At 42.5% G+C, this 21,753-nt stretch overlaps 1 protein-coding gene across 1 annotated transcript in view; it reads left to right on the forward strand.

Moving 5' to 3' along the window:
* Positions 1 to 21,753, forward strand: part of ATP8B1 (ATPase phospholipid transporting 8B1) — a 65,382-nt gene that overhangs the window by 31,385 nt on the left and 12,244 nt on the right. Inside the window, exons 2-14 of the mRNA XM_081881392.1 lie at positions 65 to 256; positions 3,716 to 3,813; positions 4,868 to 4,981; positions 6,004 to 6,102; positions 7,041 to 7,102; positions 7,372 to 7,444; positions 7,571 to 7,641; positions 9,051 to 9,133; positions 11,641 to 11,799; positions 12,940 to 13,028; positions 16,078 to 16,268; positions 18,041 to 18,249; positions 19,065 to 19,108. Coding sequence (XP_081737518.1) covers positions 79 to 256; positions 3,716 to 3,813; positions 4,868 to 4,981; positions 6,004 to 6,102; positions 7,041 to 7,102; positions 7,372 to 7,444; positions 7,571 to 7,641; positions 9,051 to 9,133; positions 11,641 to 11,799; positions 12,940 to 13,028; positions 16,078 to 16,268; positions 18,041 to 18,249; positions 19,065 to 19,108 — 1,470 coding nt within the window. The 5' untranslated portion in view covers positions 65 to 78. The remainder of the gene's footprint in view (positions 1 to 64; positions 257 to 3,715; positions 3,814 to 4,867; positions 4,982 to 6,003; positions 6,103 to 7,040; positions 7,103 to 7,371; positions 7,445 to 7,570; positions 7,642 to 9,050; positions 9,134 to 11,640; positions 11,800 to 12,939; positions 13,029 to 16,077; positions 16,269 to 18,040; positions 18,250 to 19,064; positions 19,109 to 21,753) is intronic.

Raw genomic sequence — 21,753 nt, forward strand, 5'->3', positions numbered from 1 at the left:
GGGGCTGTATCCTATGGCTATCCTGCTAGGCTGAACTCGGGTTTGCTTTCATTTCCGGCTTTAGGAACGGCTAGGAGAATGAATTCGGAAAGAGATTCGGAAACTACCTTTGACGAGGACTCCCAACCCAACGACGAAGAGGTGCCATATAGCGATGATGAGACAGAGGATGAATTGGACGTTCCGCCTCCTGTCGAGCCAGAGCAAAACCGCATCAACAGAGAGGTGGAAGTGACTCGAGATACGCTTAGAAAAGGTGAGTCGGACGTGAATGATTCCGGAAGGGGAAAGTAAGGTGAGCCGCGCTGGATCACGTCAAAGGCCCATTCAGTTCTGTGTGGAGTGGTCAACCAGATGTCAATGGGAAGCAGGGCCTGAGTGTGACGGGACTCTCTCCACTTGTGGTACCCCCACTAACTAGTATAGCTAGCAGACAGAACATAGCTAGCAGCCACTGATAGCCTTATTCTCCATGAATTTGTCTAATCCTCTTTTAAAGCCATCCAAGTTGGTGTCCATCACTGGGGCCGGCCCACACCCAAGGCAAGGTGATTCACAGGAGCAGAAGCTCCAGGGAAGTCTTTGTCTGCTGCTGTTGCTTCCACTGCGGCAGTGATAGCCGGGCCCTCTCCTTGGTAGTGGAATCTGCCACCCCCTTGGCTGCCTCCCCAGTGGCCTCTTGGAGAATAGGAGATGCAGCTGGTCTACTCCCACCCCCTAGGAAGGAAATGGTGAGGGCTGCCCTCTGGGGTCTCCTGGGCTGTGCACCCACCCAACAAGATTCAGAGCGGGTCCATTTTCCTCACTGCAATGGCCTTTGATTTCCACTTGACCATTGAGTAAGGCTGTTTTGAGTTTCCCAACTTGTTTCTGATGGAGATCTTCACTCACTCCTTCTTCCCTGCTGTGGTGGTGGTGGTGGTGGGTTCCATTTTGTGGTTTGCCTCAGGTGGCAAAATGTATTGGGCCAGCCCTGGCCATCACTGCACCGTATGAAGTACTTTCTTTTGACTGTCCTAAATCTTCCAACAGCCAGCTTTGTCGGAAGCAATTACTCTGAGCGTTATGTTTTTACTGTTCAGTTTCCAAAACACCACAGGGTCATTCCTAGATTGATCCAGCAGGGAAACTATCAATGTGGTTTGGAAGTGGCATAAGCCTGTTTAAAATGAAATTTATTTGGCCATATCCTCTAAACAACTGGCTGAAAACGCACAAGCCACATTTTATGCATGGGTTTTTAAAATTTTTATATTATTTGTACATACAAAGTATACTATAAATATACAAGAATGCATAGTAATATAATCAAGATAAGATATGGATGCAGAGAAAACTAATAGTCTAACTTATAAATATAAAACGAGTATAAATCTATGCATGAAAGTATGAAATAGGTATGTGGATAAATAGGTTGCAATATTTAACTTCCTATATATTTTACACTAGCATATAAACAATCCTTGTCCCAACTATTTCCAACTCTGTTTTTCACAAGCTTGAATTTTCAAGTTGATGCAATACTGTAAAAATTATCACTTCCCCCTTCTTTTAACCCTCATAAACCACCACATTTTAAAGCATACTTTCTCTACTTTTATTAACTTAGTTTTTCTGGCACTCCAGAACACCCCCCCCAAATATGTAATGTACTTCCAAAAATACATAACTCGTTTCTGCTTAGATGGACTAGCCCACTTCTCAACAAGAAAACTCAGCAAAGATAACAGCTGCAGTTCTGAAATTTGTTCTAGTAAATGCTGAGAATCCCCAGAACTACAAGTATTCGCTGCCAGTTTTTGTCTGTGGGGTGGTGGTAATGGAAATTCCTATAATCATAATTTCAGGACTTTGCAGTGTAGATTTTGAAAGGGTATATACTATCAGGCTCAAGGCACAATTTGACACAAACAGTTCATTCACACAAGCTTGACACTTATGCATAAACCAATAGCCAGGGTGGATTTGATTTAAATCACTAGTCAGTAAGACTTGATTTAAATCATTATTTTTTTTACAGAAAGACTCATTCTTATTGGTATAATATTAATATTTACAAATGAGAAGAAGGGCCTGGAACCAGCGAACTCTTATTAGTTGACTGGCAAGCACTTCAAGGTCTTCCAAGGACTTACAGATCCCAGTTACTATTTCCACACACACACCTATTTGGATTTGCTTCTACGTTCAGGTGCCTATTCTGTACAGTTAAGTGTTAGCGCAGTTGTTGCAACCCAGTGGGATTGGGAAGAGGTTGCCAGCCCTGAAGTGCCTTCAGCACTTGCCTCAAGTCTGAGTTGCACAAACATGCAACTGACTCGCACAATTATTACACAAAGATCCCAAGAATTGTGGAGTATTCTGCTCACAAGGTTGCGCTTTCATTTTTACTGCTTCTTACTTAGCTACTTGTGCAGATCTGTTCCACTCCAAACAATCTATTCATTGAACCTCTTGGAACTTAGTATTTAAGAGGGGCTGATTCTGTGTATATAAATTTGCAGTGGAACAATGGGATTAAGGTTGTCCCGTCCCCCCCGCTCAACTCTGTGTATGTTTATTTTACAACATTTTTCCTGTGAAGAAAAGGCACGTTATCTCTGCAGACACAAATTCACACTTTTGAAAACTGCAAAAACAAGCATCTGTGATAATATCTTCTTGTTAGAAAAACTGCCCCAAATAATCTTACAGAAACATCTGGAAGAGCATGACATTGTGAATGGATTAATGGAATTCATTTACCCCAAAATTAAAACACTGCATATAAAGCCTCATGCAACATAATTGAAAACAAATCCTTATTTCCTGAAGGACTATAATGTAAGTTAAATAGAAAACTATCTTTAGAAAGATTTTTCCTCCAAAAGCATTTTTTATATATATAAAAAAATCCAATTTAAATTTTAAAAATCCATTTTAAATTTTAAAAATCCATTTTTTATTTTTATAAATCATTTATTTTTATCCACCCTGCCAATGGCTCTACATCAGACTTCCTCAAACTTGGCCCTCTAGATGTTTTTGGCCTACAACTTCCGTGATCCCTAGCTAGCAGGACCAGTGGTTGGGGATGATGGGAATTGTAGTCTCAAAACATCTGGAGGGCCGAGGTTGAGGAAGCCTGCTTTACATGCTGATGTGAAAAGTAGGTCTGAGATGAAAAAAAATAGTTGTGGCAGTAAATTAACTTTTCTCTCCACTAGATCCACCAGTAGATGAGTCATAAGGATAACCTTTAAGTGAGATTTCCAGTCTGTTCTTTGCTAATTTTCTAAAAGACAAATGGTTGACATCACCACAAATTGCATCGTATTTCCGGTAGTAAAGCTTATTTCTCTCTCCCACGGCTAACTTGTTTTCCCACTTTTGCCTTAGCGGAAGCAAAAGTAAGCAACTTGTAGGTAGTTTTGTAATTATGCAAATCAAGGGAAGTTGTTTGGAATTCCTTAGGGTTCCTTTGTTCTGTTAATTCTTTGAACAAGGAGTAAATGTTTAAAAGCAGAACATTTGTTCCACTGCTCATCTTTCTTGCATTTGTAGTTTCTTTTTGATCTTGGGTATGCTTAGATTGCTAACTGGGGAGCGGGGTGGGGGTCCTAACCATTCTAGCCTTCATATGCCAGTGGGAGTTAATAAATTTCCTGCTTTCAGTCACTTGATTATTAAGATCATGATGATCACACTTTATGGTTTGGATTTTCTTGTTTTTCAGAATGCGGCTGGCAAGTTAAAGCAAACGATCGTGCCTTCTATGAACAGCCCCAATTTATGAAAACGACTTATCTGTGCCTTAAGAAAAGTAAATATGCAGTAAGTGGATTTAAAATCATGGTGTTGAAGGGGACCTTCACCTAGTCCAGGGATCAACTAGTCGTGGTTCGTTGGTTTTCATTACTGGAGTACAATTCCCATCATCCCTGAGCATTGACCCTAGATAGAACTGATGGGAGTTGGAGTTTAATAGTATCTAGAGAACCACATGTTTCTTATCCTTCATTCATTCCAGTTCAACACCTGACCTGGAGGAAAAAGTTCCTGCAGGTTTTTTTTTTTAAAATGCCTCATTTTAGCATGAAATGGGTTACACCAGGGGTCAGCAAACTTTTTCAGCAGGGGGCTGGTCCACTGTCCCTCAGACCTTGTGGGGGGCCGGACTATATTTTGAAAATAAAAATAAAAATGAACCAATTCCTATGTCCCACAAATAACCCAGAGATGCATTTTAAATAAAAGGACACATTCTACTTATGTAAAAACATGCTGATTCCCACGCTGATTCCCGGACCATCCGTGGGTCAGATTTAGAAGGTGATTGGGCTGGATCCGGCCCCCGGGCCTTAGTTTGCCTACCCACGGGTTACACCTTTTCACAGAACATGAACACCCCCATATCCGCTGGAAAACTATAATGCACTTGCCTAACTGAAGAATGATTTCACTAAATGATAACGTTTCGCATTAAATGCTATGTTGTTAGTACAGTGGTGCCTCGCAAGACGAAAAGAATCCGTTCCGCGAGTCTCTTCGTCTAGCGGTTTCTTCATTTTGCGAAGCAAGCCCATTGACGGCTTAGCGGATTAGCGCTATTAGCGGTTTAGCGGCTTTTAGCGGCTTAGCGGATAAGTGGATAAGCGGCTTAGCGGCTTAGAAAAAGGGGGGGGGGAGGAAAAAAACCCCGCAGGAACTCGCAAGACATTTTCGTCTTGCGAAGCAAGCCCATAGGAAATTCGTTTTGCGAAGCACCTCCAAAACGGAAAACTCTTTCGTCTAGCGAGTTTTCCGTCTTGCGAGGCATTCGTCTTGCGGGGCACCACTGTATATTTAATGCCTTTTCTGTAATTTGCTTCTTTGTCTTCTTCCACAGGGGAATGCAATCAAAACCTACAAGTATAATCCCATTACCTTCTTGCCGCTGAATTTATTTGAGCAGTTTAAAAGGGTCGCCAACTTCTATTTCTTGGTTCTACTTATTTTACAGGTAAAACATGACTGTATCATTCATTGTGGAGACTGGGTCCCCCACCCCCACCCCTTTGTGCCCCATTTAAAGCAGGTGTGCGATGAAGTACAACTCTTCATAGGTGGCAGATCTCGGGGTCTCAGATTTCAGCAGCACCCTGCGTGATGTCAAAATTCAGCACCCCTCCACCTATCGCTTTTCATTCTGAATTGTAATTACGGTGCCCCCAGCAGTGCCCCCAAGACTCCATACCCAGTGTGAACTGGTTGTTCTCCCCTAAATCTGCCTTTCCTTCTGCAGCTGAGCCTATTAAAACTGAAGGGTTGGGAAAGTCAGGTACCATTATCAGTAGGAAATGGTCAAAGAGGATATCTGAGTTGATTGATTTTTAAATTTATTATTTTAGTGCATGAACGATGGAGCACGTAGGTGTTAGGGCTCAGAGAATCACTCCACCTGACTTGAGAGAACAATGGCTCTCCAGCTTAGACCTTTCAAAGTCCTCCTCCCTGCGTAACTGCAATTCCATTCATTCCTGGAGGATCAGCTGTGATGCTGCAACTGGTTTTGAGCTTAACGTGTAGATGCAAGCTTGTCTGGGTTAACAGCATGCTCTGCTCTCCCATCACACCTGCCTGTTTACTTGCTGGTGCAGCTCTTCTTCTGACCATTGCTGCTTTTCAAAATGTACCTTAGTAGAGGTTGGGGGGGTGGGACAGGACTCCCCATGGTGCCAGGCATGGAGAGTTAACAGCTCAAAGATATTTACTGTGTGAAAATTTGTATATGCAAAGCCATGTGGTCTACTGCTGAGATATGGCATTTACAGATGTGTAAAACACCTTGTATGCAAATGCAGGGTAGTAGTTTTTTTTTAAATAAAAAATAATCAATCAATCAATCAATCAATCAATCAAAACTTTATTAGCAAAGCCAACAGGCCAACAGGCCACAGCTATACAGGAATTAAAAATAGAAATAAGGATAAAATAAATAAATAAATAAATAAATAAATATTCCTCTGTTTTTTTTCCTTGCAGTGCATTCCTCAGATAACCACCCTCTCATGGTATACAACTCTGATACCTTTACTCTTGGTTCTCGGCATCACTGCGATAAAAGACCTAGTGGATGATATTGTAAGCATTGTTTTATTTATTTATGTATTCTTCCTCTTTTTACATTTCAGGGTGTTTCTCTCTCCCCTCCCCCCCCCCGGCATTATATTGGGGTAGTTAAAATAATTGTCACAAGAAACCTTCCTGGACCAAAGAACAAAAAGGGTGAATGACAAATTATAATTGTAACAACAGGTCAGTTTGGTGACCTGCAAGAAATAAATAGAAGAGAGAATTGTGTTTTATGCCACCCCAAAGAATGAATCCACGAAACTTTTGTTCCTAGCAAGATTATTCACTGCAATTGGGACTTCCTATTCTTCGCCTTCTGACCTATCAAGGAATGTACAAAGGTTAATTTTGTTCATTCAAAATAGAACGGATGGTTATTACTATTACTGTTTCCTAAGTTTAGTAGCCACTTTACACAAACATCTAAAAAAATAAAATCTTACAAATAATAGTAACATGCACATTAATTGAAAGCAAAGCAGGAGGAAATCAAACCATACGAACAACCCATTCCCTATCCACCACAGATAGCAAAGCAAAAACAACCACCACTCAGTTTCCGGGGAGAAGATAAACTTCTTTGGCTAAAGATGTCAGTGTTGGTGCCAGGCGAGGCTCCTTGGGGGAGAGAATTCTGTAGACGAGGGGGGATGACACAAGCCCATTCCCTTGTTGCCATCCCCTGAATAGTTTCTAGGGGGTGGGGGAAAATAGAGAAGGCCTCCGGTGCTGGGACATGGGAATGCTCACTTAGAAGATGATGTTCTGTAAGGTATTGGGGTTTTAAACACACACTCCTTCATTCCAACTCCATTCATTCTTCTGGGCTTAAGGAGCTGTGCTGAAGGAGTCTGAGGGCCTCATACAGGTTGCCCAGCTGTGCATTAAGACAACAGCAACAACGATATAGGTTCTTTTAATCTCTTTCACTTCTTCCTTTTTTTTAGGCTCGGCATCGGATGGACAATGAAATTAACAACCGCACGTGTGATGTAATCAAGGACGGCAGGTATGGTTCTATAGGTGTCACCTTAAAAATTGTCCGAACAGCCATCACTCTGCACTAATCATACATGTTTCAAAAAGGTTTTCTGTGGAAAATTAGCATGGCTGTTTTTAATAATTTTCTGCACAGCCAGAAACTGAGAGGGTTGAAATATTATTAGTTAATATTACCTAGTAGAAATGGCATATATTCTTTGAGAGCATTCAGCCTTTTTCCTAAATGTTATCCACTTCACTTTTTAAATATATATATATTATTTCTCTCTACTTAAGGTTTGAAAATACAAAATGGAAGGACATCAAAGTTGGTGATATCATCCGTCTTAGGAAAAATGCCTTTATTCCTGTAAGTGAAATGCTGTGTGTGTGTGTGTGTGAGAGAGAGAGAGAGAGAGAGAGATTTATTTTTTTTGCTGTGTGACGGCAGTATCATTCACATGCATTTAATTTGCTTTATTCTTTATTTAATCAGGCTGATATCCTGCTGCTGTCCACTTCAGAACCTAATAGCCTTTGCTATGTAGAGACAGCTGAACTAGATGGGTAAGGGTTCTTTCTCCTAACGTTTACCTCCCCATAATATTAAAAAGTTACTCTTCTTTGTAGTCTTAGCCTTAGCCATGCTAAATTCCCAGTCAAGATGTGTGTTTTTTGGTGCTATGTTTTAAAACTTGCTCTGTCCATTTTAAGGTTGCGTGGATTCAGAAAAGCACATTTTGACCCAACGTGCATAGGATAAGGAAATACTGCTCTTAAACATAATTAGGTTGTACAGTGGTACTTTGGTTCTTGAACTTAATCCATTCCGGGAGTCTGTTTGACTCCCAAAACCATTCAACAACCTGGCGTGGCTTCCAATTGGCTGCATGACTTTCCTGCACTCAAGCAGAATCCACGTTGGATGTTCGACTTCCAAAAAACGTTTGCAAACTGGAACACTTACTTCTAGGTTTGCGGCGTTCGGGAGCCAATTTCTTTGGGAGCCAAGCTGTTCAAGAACCAATATAAATATTGATTTCTGGGTGAATAGCAAGAGCAGAGGTGGGGCTATTCTTTACCATTACATCCTGGGAGGTTGTCGATTTTGGATCTAGTTGAGTGACATGACACTCAGACCTAACCAAATATAGTCTTATCCACCGAGCCATTGTATAAATTGTCCTTTTTGTAGGGGATGGCTCACCATGGCCAGGGCTGCTACTGATAACTTCTTCTACTGAAGGACAAAAACTATTAATTGGCTCTGTTGTTTTGAATCATAGAATTACAGAGTTGGAAGAGACCACCTAGTCCAATCCCCTGCAATGCAGATGGCCAACTGACCTTCAGCATTTGCAGGAATACTTGACTATAGAGAGAGAAATTAGCCTGAATGATAAGGGGCTTGCACAGAGACAGGTGCAGCCATTTCTGTGGTCCTGGCTTCATACAACCATCCCCCCCCCCCGATCTTCTGCTTCTGTAATCATGGTGCAATGCATATTCTCCCGTTGTGATCAAAGAAATGAAGAAAAGGCCTGCTTGCATGTCTAAGCAGGCTCCAGGTAGCTTCCCCAAGCAGTGCTTAATAAAACCTATGTGCAACAAATGTGTTAGGAAAACCTGTTCCTAACTTGTTGTTGGGATTAACATTTTATAGCACCATCATCTGATTGACCCAAATGGACATGCACCACTGTGTACTCTTAAACTTCAGTAGCAAAGAACACCGTGTGGCAAAGCACATCTTGTTGCTCATACCCTTGTTGCTCTCTTTGGAGCCCCAGGGGTTTTGTTTGCTTTGTGTGTTGTTCAGCTGCTGTTTTGTTAGAAACCCGCAGAACAGTAGAACAGAAAGCTAAGCTAAGGTTCCTTTTAATGGAACCTTAATGGTTCCTTTAAAATTTCTAATGGCCCATTGTCCCTATAGAATTTGCAACTTTACAACTTTGCATTTCCCTCCTGTGCTTCAGTGAAACCAACTTGAAGTTCAAGATGTCTCTGGAGGTGACTGACAGATACCTTCACCAAGAGGGCGCCTTGGCAGCATTTGATGGTTTGTACAAACGTGCATTTCTTCTTAATTACATATGAATATGCTGTCTTATGCCATGTCAAGACACTGGACCAACTAATGCAGGATGGTCCAGCAGCAGGTCTGCAGGTTTGCAAACGGAGACTTTCCCAGCTAGTGATTTCAACTGAGAACTGTGCACGCAAAAGCCGTGCTTTACTAATGAGCTACAGCTGCAAGTACCTAATGCCACTGAAGTTACAAAAAGAGGGGAAAGCCAGTCTCTTTCAAAAACAAAAGCCTGGTTTGCACAACACTCTTTCCTGATTGCTCTCCTGTGAACGGTGGGGGAAGCAAGGTTGTGTCATCTCTTCCTCCTTGTTCATCTGTGCTGTGCGCCTTTCCTGGGAGATGACTGTTTCAGCAAAGGCTTTGCCACTTGCTGCCCCAAATGCCTTCTCAGTAGTGGCACCCGCCTTGTGGAACGCCCTCCCACCAGATGTCAAAGAGAAGAACAACTACCAGACTTTTAGAAGACATCTGAAGGCAGCCCTCTTTAGGGAAGCTTTTAATGTTTAACAGACTACTGTATTTTAATATTTGATTGAAAGCCGCCCAGAGTGGCTGGGGAAACCCAGCCAGATGGGCAGGGTATTAATCATCATCATCATCATCATCATCATCATCATCATCATCATCATCTCCCTTTAGTCACAGTCAGCAGCACTAGGCTAGGTAGATGAACAGTGTTAAGCTGATGGCAGAGTCATGTCTTCATGGGGCCTGACTGCAGTGGGCCATCACTTTAGAAGTCTCTTCCCAAGGATATATGTTTGCACCTTTTCTACCGGTTTTCAAAAGAACACAAAAGCCTTAAGGGGGACGGGGAAAAACATCTAGTCAGCTTTTGAAAAAAGTTTGGGTCTGTTTTTATTCCGCTGACACTGTTTTCAATTGCTGTTGCTGTTATATTTTTAGACATTTTGTGTTTATACTATGGTTTTTATGGCTTGGACTGTTTTGTGTTTTAATATGTGGTGAGCCACTTTGAAGCAGGTCGCCCTGAAAGGTGACCTATAAATAAGCAACAGGATGTGCACAAGACGGTACAAGTTGGTTTCGCACCCAATTCAGCACTTTGGAAAACAGCTGATCTCAGTCTGAGTTGGCTCATAGGCCAGTGATGGCCAAACTTGGCCCTCCAGCTGTTTTGGGACTACAGTTCCCATCACCCCTGACCACTGGTTCTGTTAGCTAGGGATGATGGGAGTTATAGTCCCAAAACAGCTGGAGGGTCAAGTTTGGCCATCACTGTCATAGGCTGCCCAATTTGGCTTGTGTCTGGCTAATTTCCACCCCATTCATGGTTGGGAAACTAAACAATTGCAATAACATTCCCCCATTTTTGACAGAAGTGGATGACATCTGCAGACGTAGTTCTCTTCTCACTGCATGCAGCCTGCTAAATTCCAGGCAAATAGGGGCAGAGGATTTTGTTCTGGACACTCCCAAAATGTGTTGTTTTTCCTCCTAAACAGGAACTACCTGTGTTTTTTTATTATTATTATTGGAAATAATTGGGTGAAATTTTCAGGCAAGATTGCCCCTTCTGAAGGCATGAATCCTGACAAATTTCAGAGCTATATCTGTAGTAGTTTTCACACAAGGGTAGTCATTTGGGGTTGGGGGTATTTTTTGAGGGGGGGGGCAGAAAAGGATTCGCTTAAATGACCCCAGTGTTTTGAGATCTGAAAATTGCAGGTATGAGAGGGGGGGGGTCCCCTGAGTAAGAAAGCTTTTCTGTTAGGCACCTTAATGCTTGTTGAGCATTTCAAATAATTCCCTCTTATTGACATGTCGGTCACGATGAAGCTCTCCAATGATTAGGGACTCCAACTCCCATCATTCCCAACCAGCAATGGTCAAGGATGATGTGAATTGTAGTCCTGCAACATCTGGAGGGCCACAGATCCCCATATTTGCCATTGCTTGTGATTACTCCATAGTTTCCATTTATCTGCTGTGTAGAACCACTTCTAGCATCTGATCACATTCCAGTCAGATATTTTTTTGCTATATAACATGCTCATCCAAATCTCCTCAATAGTTACTGAGAGGTCTCCTTAAATTGTCTTACAATAAATGTATTGCAGACTTATCCATCGTAGGCTAAAAGGGAACTGCAATCAGTGAGTTTCCTTTTTTCTTGATGATTGATCTGCTTCCTCGTTTGTGCCTGTATGTTTTTTACTTCGCTTCCAAATGCCGTCTTAACCTCATCCCCTGAAACATTTCTGCCACAGAGACCAACTCTACAAGTGGTACATAACTATATGTAAAAACCGCAGTGCATTTCTGCCACAGTTGACGCAGTAGGAAACTTAGGGGTGTTGTTCCTTCAAACATCTCCTTTTAAATATTGTACTTTTGCAGAATTCATTGCTTAATATTTAAAGAGAATGGCTTACCGTGAAAATGTTTTAATACATTCTTGTGACGTGGTGTGTTTTTTTTCCTCTCCTCATTCTTTTTTTGAACTACCACACCAGGTTTGATAGAATGCGAAGAGCCCAACAACCGACTCGATAAATTCACAGGGACTTTGAAGTGGAAAGGAAAAAGCTATGCTTTGGATGCTGATAAAATCTTGTTGCGTGGCTGCAAAATCCGGAACACTGACATTTGTCATGGGCTTGTCATATTTGCAGGTATCTGTTTTGGAAATGGAATGCTGCTGCCTGTTTAAATTAGAGCTGGACCAATGCAATAACCCCAGCTTTTTTCTTTTTTTATTATTATTTCATGCGGTTGGGGTGTAATTGTTGACATTGATTGGCAGGGCTGAATGTAGGAGTCTTTCTTAGCCCAGCCTGGAGTTGTTGGAGGCTGAGCCCCAAACCCTCTCCTTCACCTAATGCCATACCCTCCAATATGTTGAGTCCCCAAACTGAGACACGCTCCCACACGAGTCATGTGACCTGTGAGGGATCATGGAGCCCCAAAAATGTGTTTTGGGGTGCTGCGTGAGATCGCTGCTCCAAAAAAGTGGGGTTTTCTTGGGGGGGGGGAGATCTTGGCAAGAAGTCATGTGAGATCACGGCACCCAAAATGGCTGCTGAGATCTTATGGGGGGGAAATGGGATGTCCCGGTTTTTCTGGGACACTTGTAGGGTATATAATGCCCCATCCACAGATTGATTCAGACAGGGATGAAATTATTTGGGGAAGGGAGATCTTTTTACCTTAACATAAGGTAGTGATTGTTTTTTTAAAAAATAAAATACAAAAGGCTTATTGAAGCTTGCATCTTTCCCATGGGGCATTCTGCTTTAGACTGGAATGACCATAGGTTCTTGTGAGAAGCCAAACTAATGGAAGCATCAGTAAGGTCTTTTTAAAAAAAACAACTAAGAAAAGGAAATTACTTGCATATTCATGCAAAGAGACACCCCAAAATGTCTTAAAATTCTCCCCACACCTCTATATAAGTCACACAATACACACTTTTGCACGAGAGGAATATTCCTATGACAGTGTATTGTGCCTGGGATATTCAGCTTACTGTTTTCAGCAACAGAAATAGCAGCTTTAAAAAATAAATCATTTGTTAGAGTTGCCACTATATTAACAACACAAGTATATACATTTCTACTTAGAAGTAAGACTCATTGTGTTCAATGGATCCTACTCCCTCACCTAAATCTATGAGAGATAATCAAGTGTACTTATATTATTTAAAATTATTCATGTTCATAGTTGTCTTTAGCCGTTAAGAAAGCAGGTTTAAAGTATTCATATTTGTTTAAAATTCAGTGACATTTACACTGCAGTTTTGAATATGATTTTAGGAGCAGACACAAAAATAATGAAAAACAGTGGGAAAACACGGTTTAAAAGGACTAAAATTGACTCCCTTATGAATTACATGGTTTATACGGTAAGAAGTTTTGTGTTTACTTTTTGCTTTTAGAGGTTATGGGAGCTGTAGCTCTTTACTGATCGCTAGCTTGCAGTTCTGTGCAAATTAAATATTTCTTTTGCTTATTGACAGAGTCATTTGTGTACCTGGCACAGGCTCTGCAAAGGCTTCCTGCTTGCTTCCTTACTGAAGTTTGTGTGGGTGGATGGTTTTCTGTGAGTGAGGCAGGTAGAGAGAGGCCAGGACTTGCAAACACATAGAAGTGTCATGCAGAGATCTGCAGGTTTGGCATTCCCATTAGGCAACTCTTAAGCATTTCACCTTATGTTCTTTGTTAGGGTCACGGCCGGCATTTTTAAAAAAACACCTTACCTGGAGAAACAGGTTTTGCCACAGATACTTGCTGCTGGCTATATCCAAACTATAGTTCTGCAGCGTGGGCAGCTTTTAAAGATGGTTTGGAAGCTCCGGTTGGTGCATAGCTGTCAACTGTCCCTTATTTGGTGGGAAAGTCCCTTATCCCAGCGCTGTGTCCCGCTGCTCTCCCTTATTGATGATGTCCCTTAAATTTCCCGGGTTTCAAAGGAAGCAGCTCCTCTCCCTCCCTCCCTCCCTGCTGGCCAGGGAGGAGGGAGGCTTCAACTGTGTTGCTTGGCTGCGTTGCTCACCCAATAAGGAGTCTAAGAACGACTGGGGGGTGGAGCTTGCATGCCTTGTGCCGATCAAATTGGCCGCGTTGCCTGGGGACTCACCTTTGCTCAGCGCTTCCCAGCAGAGAGGTGACGGTGGTTTTCCTTGCTGCATCCCCTTTGCCGGGTTGCTGCACTGTGGGAACCATCGCTTGAGGCTTCGTTTGGCTGCTGGCTGGGTTTTCTGCCTTTGGCTCGGAAGGGTTCAGAAGTCGGAAAATACCTTATTTTGGCTGCTGATCCTTTATTTTCAAATCTGTAAGTTGACAGCTATGGGTTGGTATGGAGCTGCATTCGCCAACCTTGTGCCCTCCAGATGTTGTTGGACTGCAGTTCTCATCAAGCCCCATTCAGAATAGCCAATGGTAAAAGACAATGCAGATTATAAACTAGCAACATCTAGTGCGCACCGATCTCTCTCGCTCTCCTGGCTTCAGGGATAGCCACGCAAAGCCTCCAGAGTGCAGCGGGAGCGCCCCTATTGCTGTGCTTTCGCTTTCCGTTGCTTTCGCTGAAGCCAGGAGAGCGAGAGGAATCGGTTCTCAGCGATCCCTCTTGCTGTTCTGACTTTGCTTCGCTGGAGAGGCACTGCACAGAGAGGGAGAGAATTTTTTTTTTCTTTTTCTCCTCCCCTAAAACTAGGTGCGTCTTATGGTCGGGTACGTCTTATAGAGCGAAAAATACGGTATCTTTAAAGACCTAAGCAGTTTGAGGCATATGATCCCTACACTGATGGTTCCTAAAGGAGTCTTAAAGACTTTTTTTTGTTTCATTCCACGCTGCTTATAATTGGCATTTATGTCAGTACTTTTCTGCTTCTGGTCTCCCGATGTACTATTTTTTGCTGTTTTGTCCGCTTTTATAGGTGTCATAGTCTGGGCTGTTGATATTGATTTATCAGGTGCTCTGATGCTTCTTAGCTTGGCTGCATTCACATGTAACACTGGCCATAAATCACAATTAGAGAAATTAATCAGTGCCTGAGCTGCGTGCTTCGCTTTATACCTGCCCCCCTCCTCTCAAGGAAGGCAGAAGCAAGTTATGGGGTGGCTGGTTTAGCATTATGCAGTGATTTTTTTCCTAAAAATAAATAAATGTTTAGGGGTACTCTCATTTTCCTACTCAAATAGAAATACTGCCCCTCAATGAGGCCAAACTTAGATTCACAAAATGTTTAGGGGTATGTGTAGCCCTGTGCCCCCCAGAAAAAAAAGCACTGGCATTGGGATGCGGGTGGCGCTGTGGGTTAAACCACAGAGCCTAGGACTTGCCGATCAGGAGGTCAGTGGTTCGAATCCCCGCGACGGGGTGAGCTCCCGTTGCTCGGTCCCTGCTCCTGCCAACCTAGCAGTTCGAAAGCACGTCAAAGTGCAAGTAGATCAATAGGTACCGCTCCGGCGGGAAGGTAAATGGCGTTTCCATGCACTGCTCTGGTTCGCCAGAAGCGGCTTAGTCATGCTGGCCACATGACTTGGAAGCCGTACGCCGGCTCCCTCGGCCAATAAAGCGAGATGAGTGCCACAACCTCAGAGTCGGTCACGACTGGACCTAATGGTCAGGGGTCCCTTTACCTTTACCTTTACCTTTACTTTTACAATTGCCACACAGCCTTGGTTCCTCATTTGCACAAGATCGCTCATTTAGTGTCCTCTGGAACCCCCTGCCTATTGACATTAGGAAGTTGCTTTCCTAATGTTCTAGATGCTTGCTGAAACCTTTTCTTGTTTCAGTGGACCTATCCAGACACAAGATTTGGGTACAACCGTTTTTAAACTTGTTTTAATACTTTAATGGCTGGTTTTTTTAAAAAAAAAATGCTTCAGGTTTTTTTTTTAATTGCTTTGCTTTACTTTCAGAGTGGATCTACAAATAGGAAAAATGCTTTAAATAAGTTAGAAATTAAGTTATAACAAAGGGGGGGGAATGCTATGTGGAAATCACATAGAATTTTTTTTTTGCTCTCTGGCGCCATCTGGTGCTGCATGTTTATAACATTGTTTTTTGACCAATGTAGCTGAGTCCTCAAGGGTACTGTTCTATCACACATGGGTTTGCCGCCTTGTATTCTTTTGGGAGGAAGGGTGGGGTGTAAATGTAATAAAATAATTGCTGAATAGTTTTTGAGGCTTTTTAAAAGAAAAAAACAAGTCGAGAGCCACTTTGAGAGCAGCAACCTTGGTAGCCTATACGTAACAGAAAATAAAACAATTCTGCTTCATCTGTCAATGACTCCTGTTTCTATTCTTCTCAAGTATCAGCGAGTTGATGGCTAATTCTTCTTCATGGTAGTTAGTCTGGAAAGCAGGAAAAGAAAAAAAATGCATGAGCTTCAGCTAACCTTTTAAAAAGCTTTGTCGTCTTAATGTTTTTTTCTCCAGATTTTCGTTTTGCTCATCTTAGCGTCAGCTGGCCTGGCTATTGGGCACACTTACTGGGAACAGCAGATTGGCAATTCTTCTTGGTACCTCTATGACGGGAAGGATGAGACCCCTGCTACCAGAGGCTTCTTTAACTTTTGGGGTTACATCATTGTCCTTAACACTATGGTTCCAATTTCCCTCTACGTGAGGTAACAAATATATGTAACTTTACTGCAGTTCTGCATGCAAGCATTGGAATTGTTATAGGTTAATGAAATCTCAGTCTGTCCAATAAATTTCCTACATAACTAGTTTCTCCCACAGACTATGGGTTCTTCCAAATGGCCATTTATTGACCATTAACCCTGATTTGTTTATTCAACCTGTGTGTGGAGATTATATTATGTCATTGCTGAGATTTTGTTCAAATTAGTTTGCATAGAGATTATACAGTGGTACCTTGGTTCTCAAACTTAATCCGTTCCAGAAGTCCGTTCCAAAACCAAGGTGCACTTTCCCATAGAAAGTATTGCAAAATGGATTACCGTATTTTTCGCCCTATAGGACGCACTTTTTCCCCTCCAGAAATGAAGGGGAAATCTGGGTGCATCCTATGGGGCGAATACAGGCTTTCGCTGAAGCTTGGAGAGCGAGAGGGGTCGTGCGAACCGACCGCTCTCGCTCTCCAGGCTTCAGGAAGACATCCGCAGCCTAGGCAGCCCTGCGGGAGGTCCCACAGGGATGTCTAGGCTGCGGATAGCAGCCTGCTTCCCGGAGCGTCGGGCACCCTGAAAGCAGAGTGCCCGGCGCTTCGGGAACACATTCGCAGCGTGGGGAGCCCTGCGGGAGTTCCCCACAGGGCTCCCCACGCTGCAGATAGCAGCCTGCCACCCGGCACGCGGGGCACCCTGAAGCAGAGCGCCCCGCGCACCGGACAGACATCGGCCAGCCCCACAAGCTTGGGGTGGCCCCACAAGCTTGGGGTGGCCCCACAAGCTCGGGGTGGCCGAAACAAATTTTTCCTTTGTTTCCCCCCCAAAAAACTAGGTGCGTCCTATGGGACGGAGCATCCTATGGGACGAAAAATACGGTAATCTGTTCCAGACTTTTAAAAACAACCCCTAAAACAGGAATTTAACATGAATTTTACCCTCTAACGAGACCATTGTTCCATAAAATGAAAGCAATAAACAATGTACTGCAGTCACACAATCAATCAATCAGTAGCTGAACTGGGTTCCACACAGTTAGAAAAACAAAAGAGCCACAAAAACAAAAACACAAAATAAATAGCAAAAAGACATACCTCAGCATCACACTCGAAATGGAAGTGTGCTATTCAAAACAGAAGCGTAACACTCAAAATGGAGTACGTTTGGCTTCCAAAAAAAATTCGCAACCCGAACACTTACTTCTGTGTTTACCAGGTTTGGGTTCCAAGTTGTTTGAGTATCAAGGCGTTTGAGAACCAAGGTGCCACTGTATAATATTGCCCGATGTCACCATTATCCCACAATTCCTAATGCATTTCTCCATCACTTTTCCTAATACAAAAATAAATAAATTATTTTTGGCGAAGTGGTTTTTTTAAATCCATGAGCAGAAGAGCACTAAATCCACTTCAATTCTGTAACCTAAAATTGTGGGTATACTACAGAATCATACCCATAAAAGGTATGACAGTTTGGAAGCAGTGCAAGGTTGCAACAATATCTGTTTGTTTTTCTTGTAAGTGTAAACATGATTCAGATATTCCGCCCCCCTGACAATCCTGCCCCTTTTTACAAATACCTTTTTCAAATAAGTCAATGCTATCAGTTAGTGAGCATACAAGAAGCTGGTCTGAACAGCCTCCCTAGACTTAACAGTTAAGAACCTTGCATGGTTTGCAGAACTCCATAGTTTTGTTAAATGTCCTGCTTTTGTACATTGAAGATCTCGAAGCAAGGATAATCATCACTGTTACATCTTGCACCCTCAGTGTTGAAGTGATCCGTTTGGGCCAAAGCTACTTCATCAACTGGGACTTGCAAATGTATTACCCAGAGAAGGATACAGCAGCAAGAGCCAGGACAACCACATTGAATGAACAGCTTGGACAGATCCACTACATCTTCTCAGATAAGACGGGCACACTGACGCAGAACATAATGGCGTTCAAAAAGTGTTGCATAAATGGACAGTCCTATGGTAAGTCTAAGCGTCACTGGAGTTTCCCAAAGAAATTGGTTGGATGCCACGGAAATATTAGCAGGAGGAAGTGCTCCTTCACTTACTATCAAAAATTATAGAATTCACCACTGCAGAATATGGTTCCGTATCCAATGTTTGCCATGCTTGGAGGCAAACACATTGAAATTAGTGGGCATTACTAACTTAAGTGTATTTATTTAACAATTTGTTTATTGCTTAACCGTGAACAAAACCTCTAAGTGGTTTGCCAACAACGCAGAATAAATGCTAACATTTTCAGTAAGAGCCAATGTTAAAAACAAGTTTATTAAAAAAAAAAAGAATAAATAAAATAGCCATTGAATTTTAGTTTACGGTGTAAACTTTTAAATGTTAAAATGCACATCACCCTTACATGCCTGGATGTGTTTGCCAAAGCAGAAAAGCTGTCTACAGGCATGGAAGATGTCAATGGGCACAGAGTCCCATAGGAGCTGTCACACGAAAAGATTGGCTCCTTGTGAGGTGCTTTAATTTCAGTGCATCTGCTCTGAGTAGCATTTAGTGGATGCAAACCATGGTGATGGCCACCAGCTTTTAGATGGCTTTAAGAGATGATTAAACAAATGAATAGAGGCTGAGCCGACCAATACCATTGAGCACTCTGGCTAATCAAACATTCACATGCCATAACTGTGGAAAAGCAGATCCTGGGAACAGAGAACCACCTGTTCTCTTCGTTTGCTGCTTGTATGCTTCTTTAAAGGCATTGGCAGACTCCTGAAAACAAGTTTTGGTTGTATCAAATTTATATTTATCTATTTTCCTTGCAGGAACGTGCAGGGATAAAACAGGCCAAGAACTGCATCATCCTGAGGTAGGTGACTTTCAGTAGCAAGCAATACATCCCTAAAAAGAGGCAGAGATATGACCCTTGGTCAACTCCAAAGATAACTTTCTCTGAGGCTCCACCTGCATCGTTCAACCTGGACACTGAGGTCCAGCTCCGAGGGCCTTCTGGTGGTTCCCTCACTGCGAGAAGTGAGGTTGCAGGGAACCAGGCAGAGGGCCTTCTCAGTAGTGGCGCCCACCCTGTGGAACGCCCTCCCATCAGATGTCAAAGAAATAAACAACTATCTGACTTTTAGAAGACATCTGAAGGCAGCCCTGTTTAGGGAAGTTTTTAATGACTAATGTTTTAATGTATTTTTAATCTCTTGTTGGAAGCCGCCCAGAGTGGCTGGGGAAAAAGAAATTATTATTATTATTATTATTATTATTATTATTATTATTATTATTATTATTATTACACTGGTCAACAACAAATTTGTTGTCTGCATTTTTTCAGCTGATTTAGGATGAATCTGATGTGCTGAACCCAAAAATCACATTGGTTTTGTTCAATCAGGTCAAGTTTTTGAGCTATGGCCACATGCCGTTTTTTTACATTTTTGTTCACATGTACGCTTGTGTGGAGCATTTTAGAAGAAGTTGGTGGGGGTAAAATGCCATGTCAAATAATTGTTTTGATTGGAAATGACAAGAAGTATTCAGGTCCGATAGTTCTGGGTGATTATGTCGAAAAGGGATCAGTTTGAAGTCATAAAACCTCGAAATCTTCCATAAATTGGTGCTCAGCATTACACAAAGAAGGACTGGCCTGTGCGGGAGGAATTGGTGCCTTGCAGAGAAAGGAACGTCATCAACGACCCTCTGGTGGACAGAGACAGAATACTCTTCCCACCACTGCACATCAAACTCGGCTTAATTAAGCAGTTCATCAAGGCTCTGGACAAGGATGGTGACTGCTTCACTTACTTGTGCCAGGCTTTTCCAGGATTGACCATGGAGAAGTTGAAAGCTGGCATCTTTGACGGTCCTCAGATCGGTCAGCTCATCAGAGATCCAGAGCTCGGAAACTCAGTGAACGAAGTGGAACTGGAAGCGTGGAAGGCATTTGTTCTGGTAGTGAAGAACTTGGCAACAATAAGGCCAGAAACTACGCAGAACTTGTCAACAACATGCTGACTGCTTTCAGAAACCTGGGCTGCAACATGAGCGTCAAGATGCACTACCTATTTTCACATATGGACCGGTTTCCTGAGAACCTGGGTTCAATGAGTGACGAGCAGGGGGAGAGATTCCATCAGGACATGAAAGAGATGGAAACCAGGTATCAGGGTTGCTGGGAATGCAGTCATGATGGCTGACTACTGTTGGACTCTGAAGAGAGACCTCCCTGCCGCTGAGCATTCCAGGAGTTCCAAGAAATGGAAGTTCAAGCCCTGAAGTTTGAAAAACGGTGAAGCAACATGCAATTTATGTGTACTTACCTTTATCAATGCCCACCATTCAGTTTACAGTAATCGATGTTTCTATCAGGTAATCAATATATGTTGTTGGAAAAACATTTTTTTTCTCTTAAAAACATATTTAGGATGATATGCGTTGACAAAAATCAGCTGAGAATGCCACAAAAATGTAATAGATTTTGTCACAAGATCTGATTTTTTTTTCAAATCAACATAGCACAAAAACCTGACCTGATGGAGAGAAACGGATGTCATTTCCTGATTCAGCAGTGCAAAAATACCGTAAATTAGTTGTAGAAATCTAGACAACATTCAAAAAGTAAAAAATTGTTGCCCGGTGTTATTATTAACCTCAGGTGGCCAGCCTGTGACATAGATGCAAGAAGCATCAAAGGAAGGAGGAGTTTGTGAAACACCTGGGAGGTAGTTGGAGGGTCAGTGAGGCTGGTTACACATTTTGATAATTAATACCCAAGAAAGAAGTGTTTTACACCCTAGAGCAGCCTTTCTCAACCTGAGGGTCCCCAGATGATGTTGAACTATAACTCCCATCACCCCTAGCTAGCAAAGCCAGAGCTCAGGAATGATGGGAGTTGTAGTCCAACAACATCTGGGGACCCGCAGGTTGAGAACCACTGCCCTAGAGGGTTAAGTTACAAATCGGAATCCAAAGAAGCCCATGCCATATTTACTCGGCTAGGACAAATCTACTTCTAAGTACGATCCATTGGGTTCTTCCAGTTTGCACCAGGTTGTCCCTCAGCTGCGTGTTAGGCTGGTTTTAATGGTTCCAGCTGTTTGGGTTTTTTAAATGCTGATATTAGGTGGGGGCGCCTGGGCTTTTCGGCTTTATGATTTGGTCTGGCTGTGAATTGCATGCTATTGTTGATTGTGAACTACACAAAGGACTTGGTTGGATGAGTAGTATACCAACCAGATAAGTAAATGGCATGCCTATCTAGCTGAATCAGGCAACATGCCAAAATATAGAATAATAGAATCTTAGAGTTGGAAGGGACCCAAAGGTCATCTGGTCCAACCCTCTGCAATGCAGGAATCTCAGCAAAAGGATCCATGACAGATGGCCACCCAACCTCTGCTTAAAAACCTCCAAGGATGGAGAGTCCACAACCTCCTGAAAGAGACCATTCCACTGCTGAACAGCTCTTACTGTCAGAAAGTTATTCTGAATTGTTTTTAATGTTTTATG

Source organism: Podarcis erhardii, assembly GCF_964252035.2.
Source record: "Podarcis erhardii genome assembly, chromosome: 11".
Taxonomy (NCBI): Eukaryota; Metazoa; Chordata; class Lepidosauria; order Squamata; family Lacertidae; genus Podarcis; species Podarcis erhardii.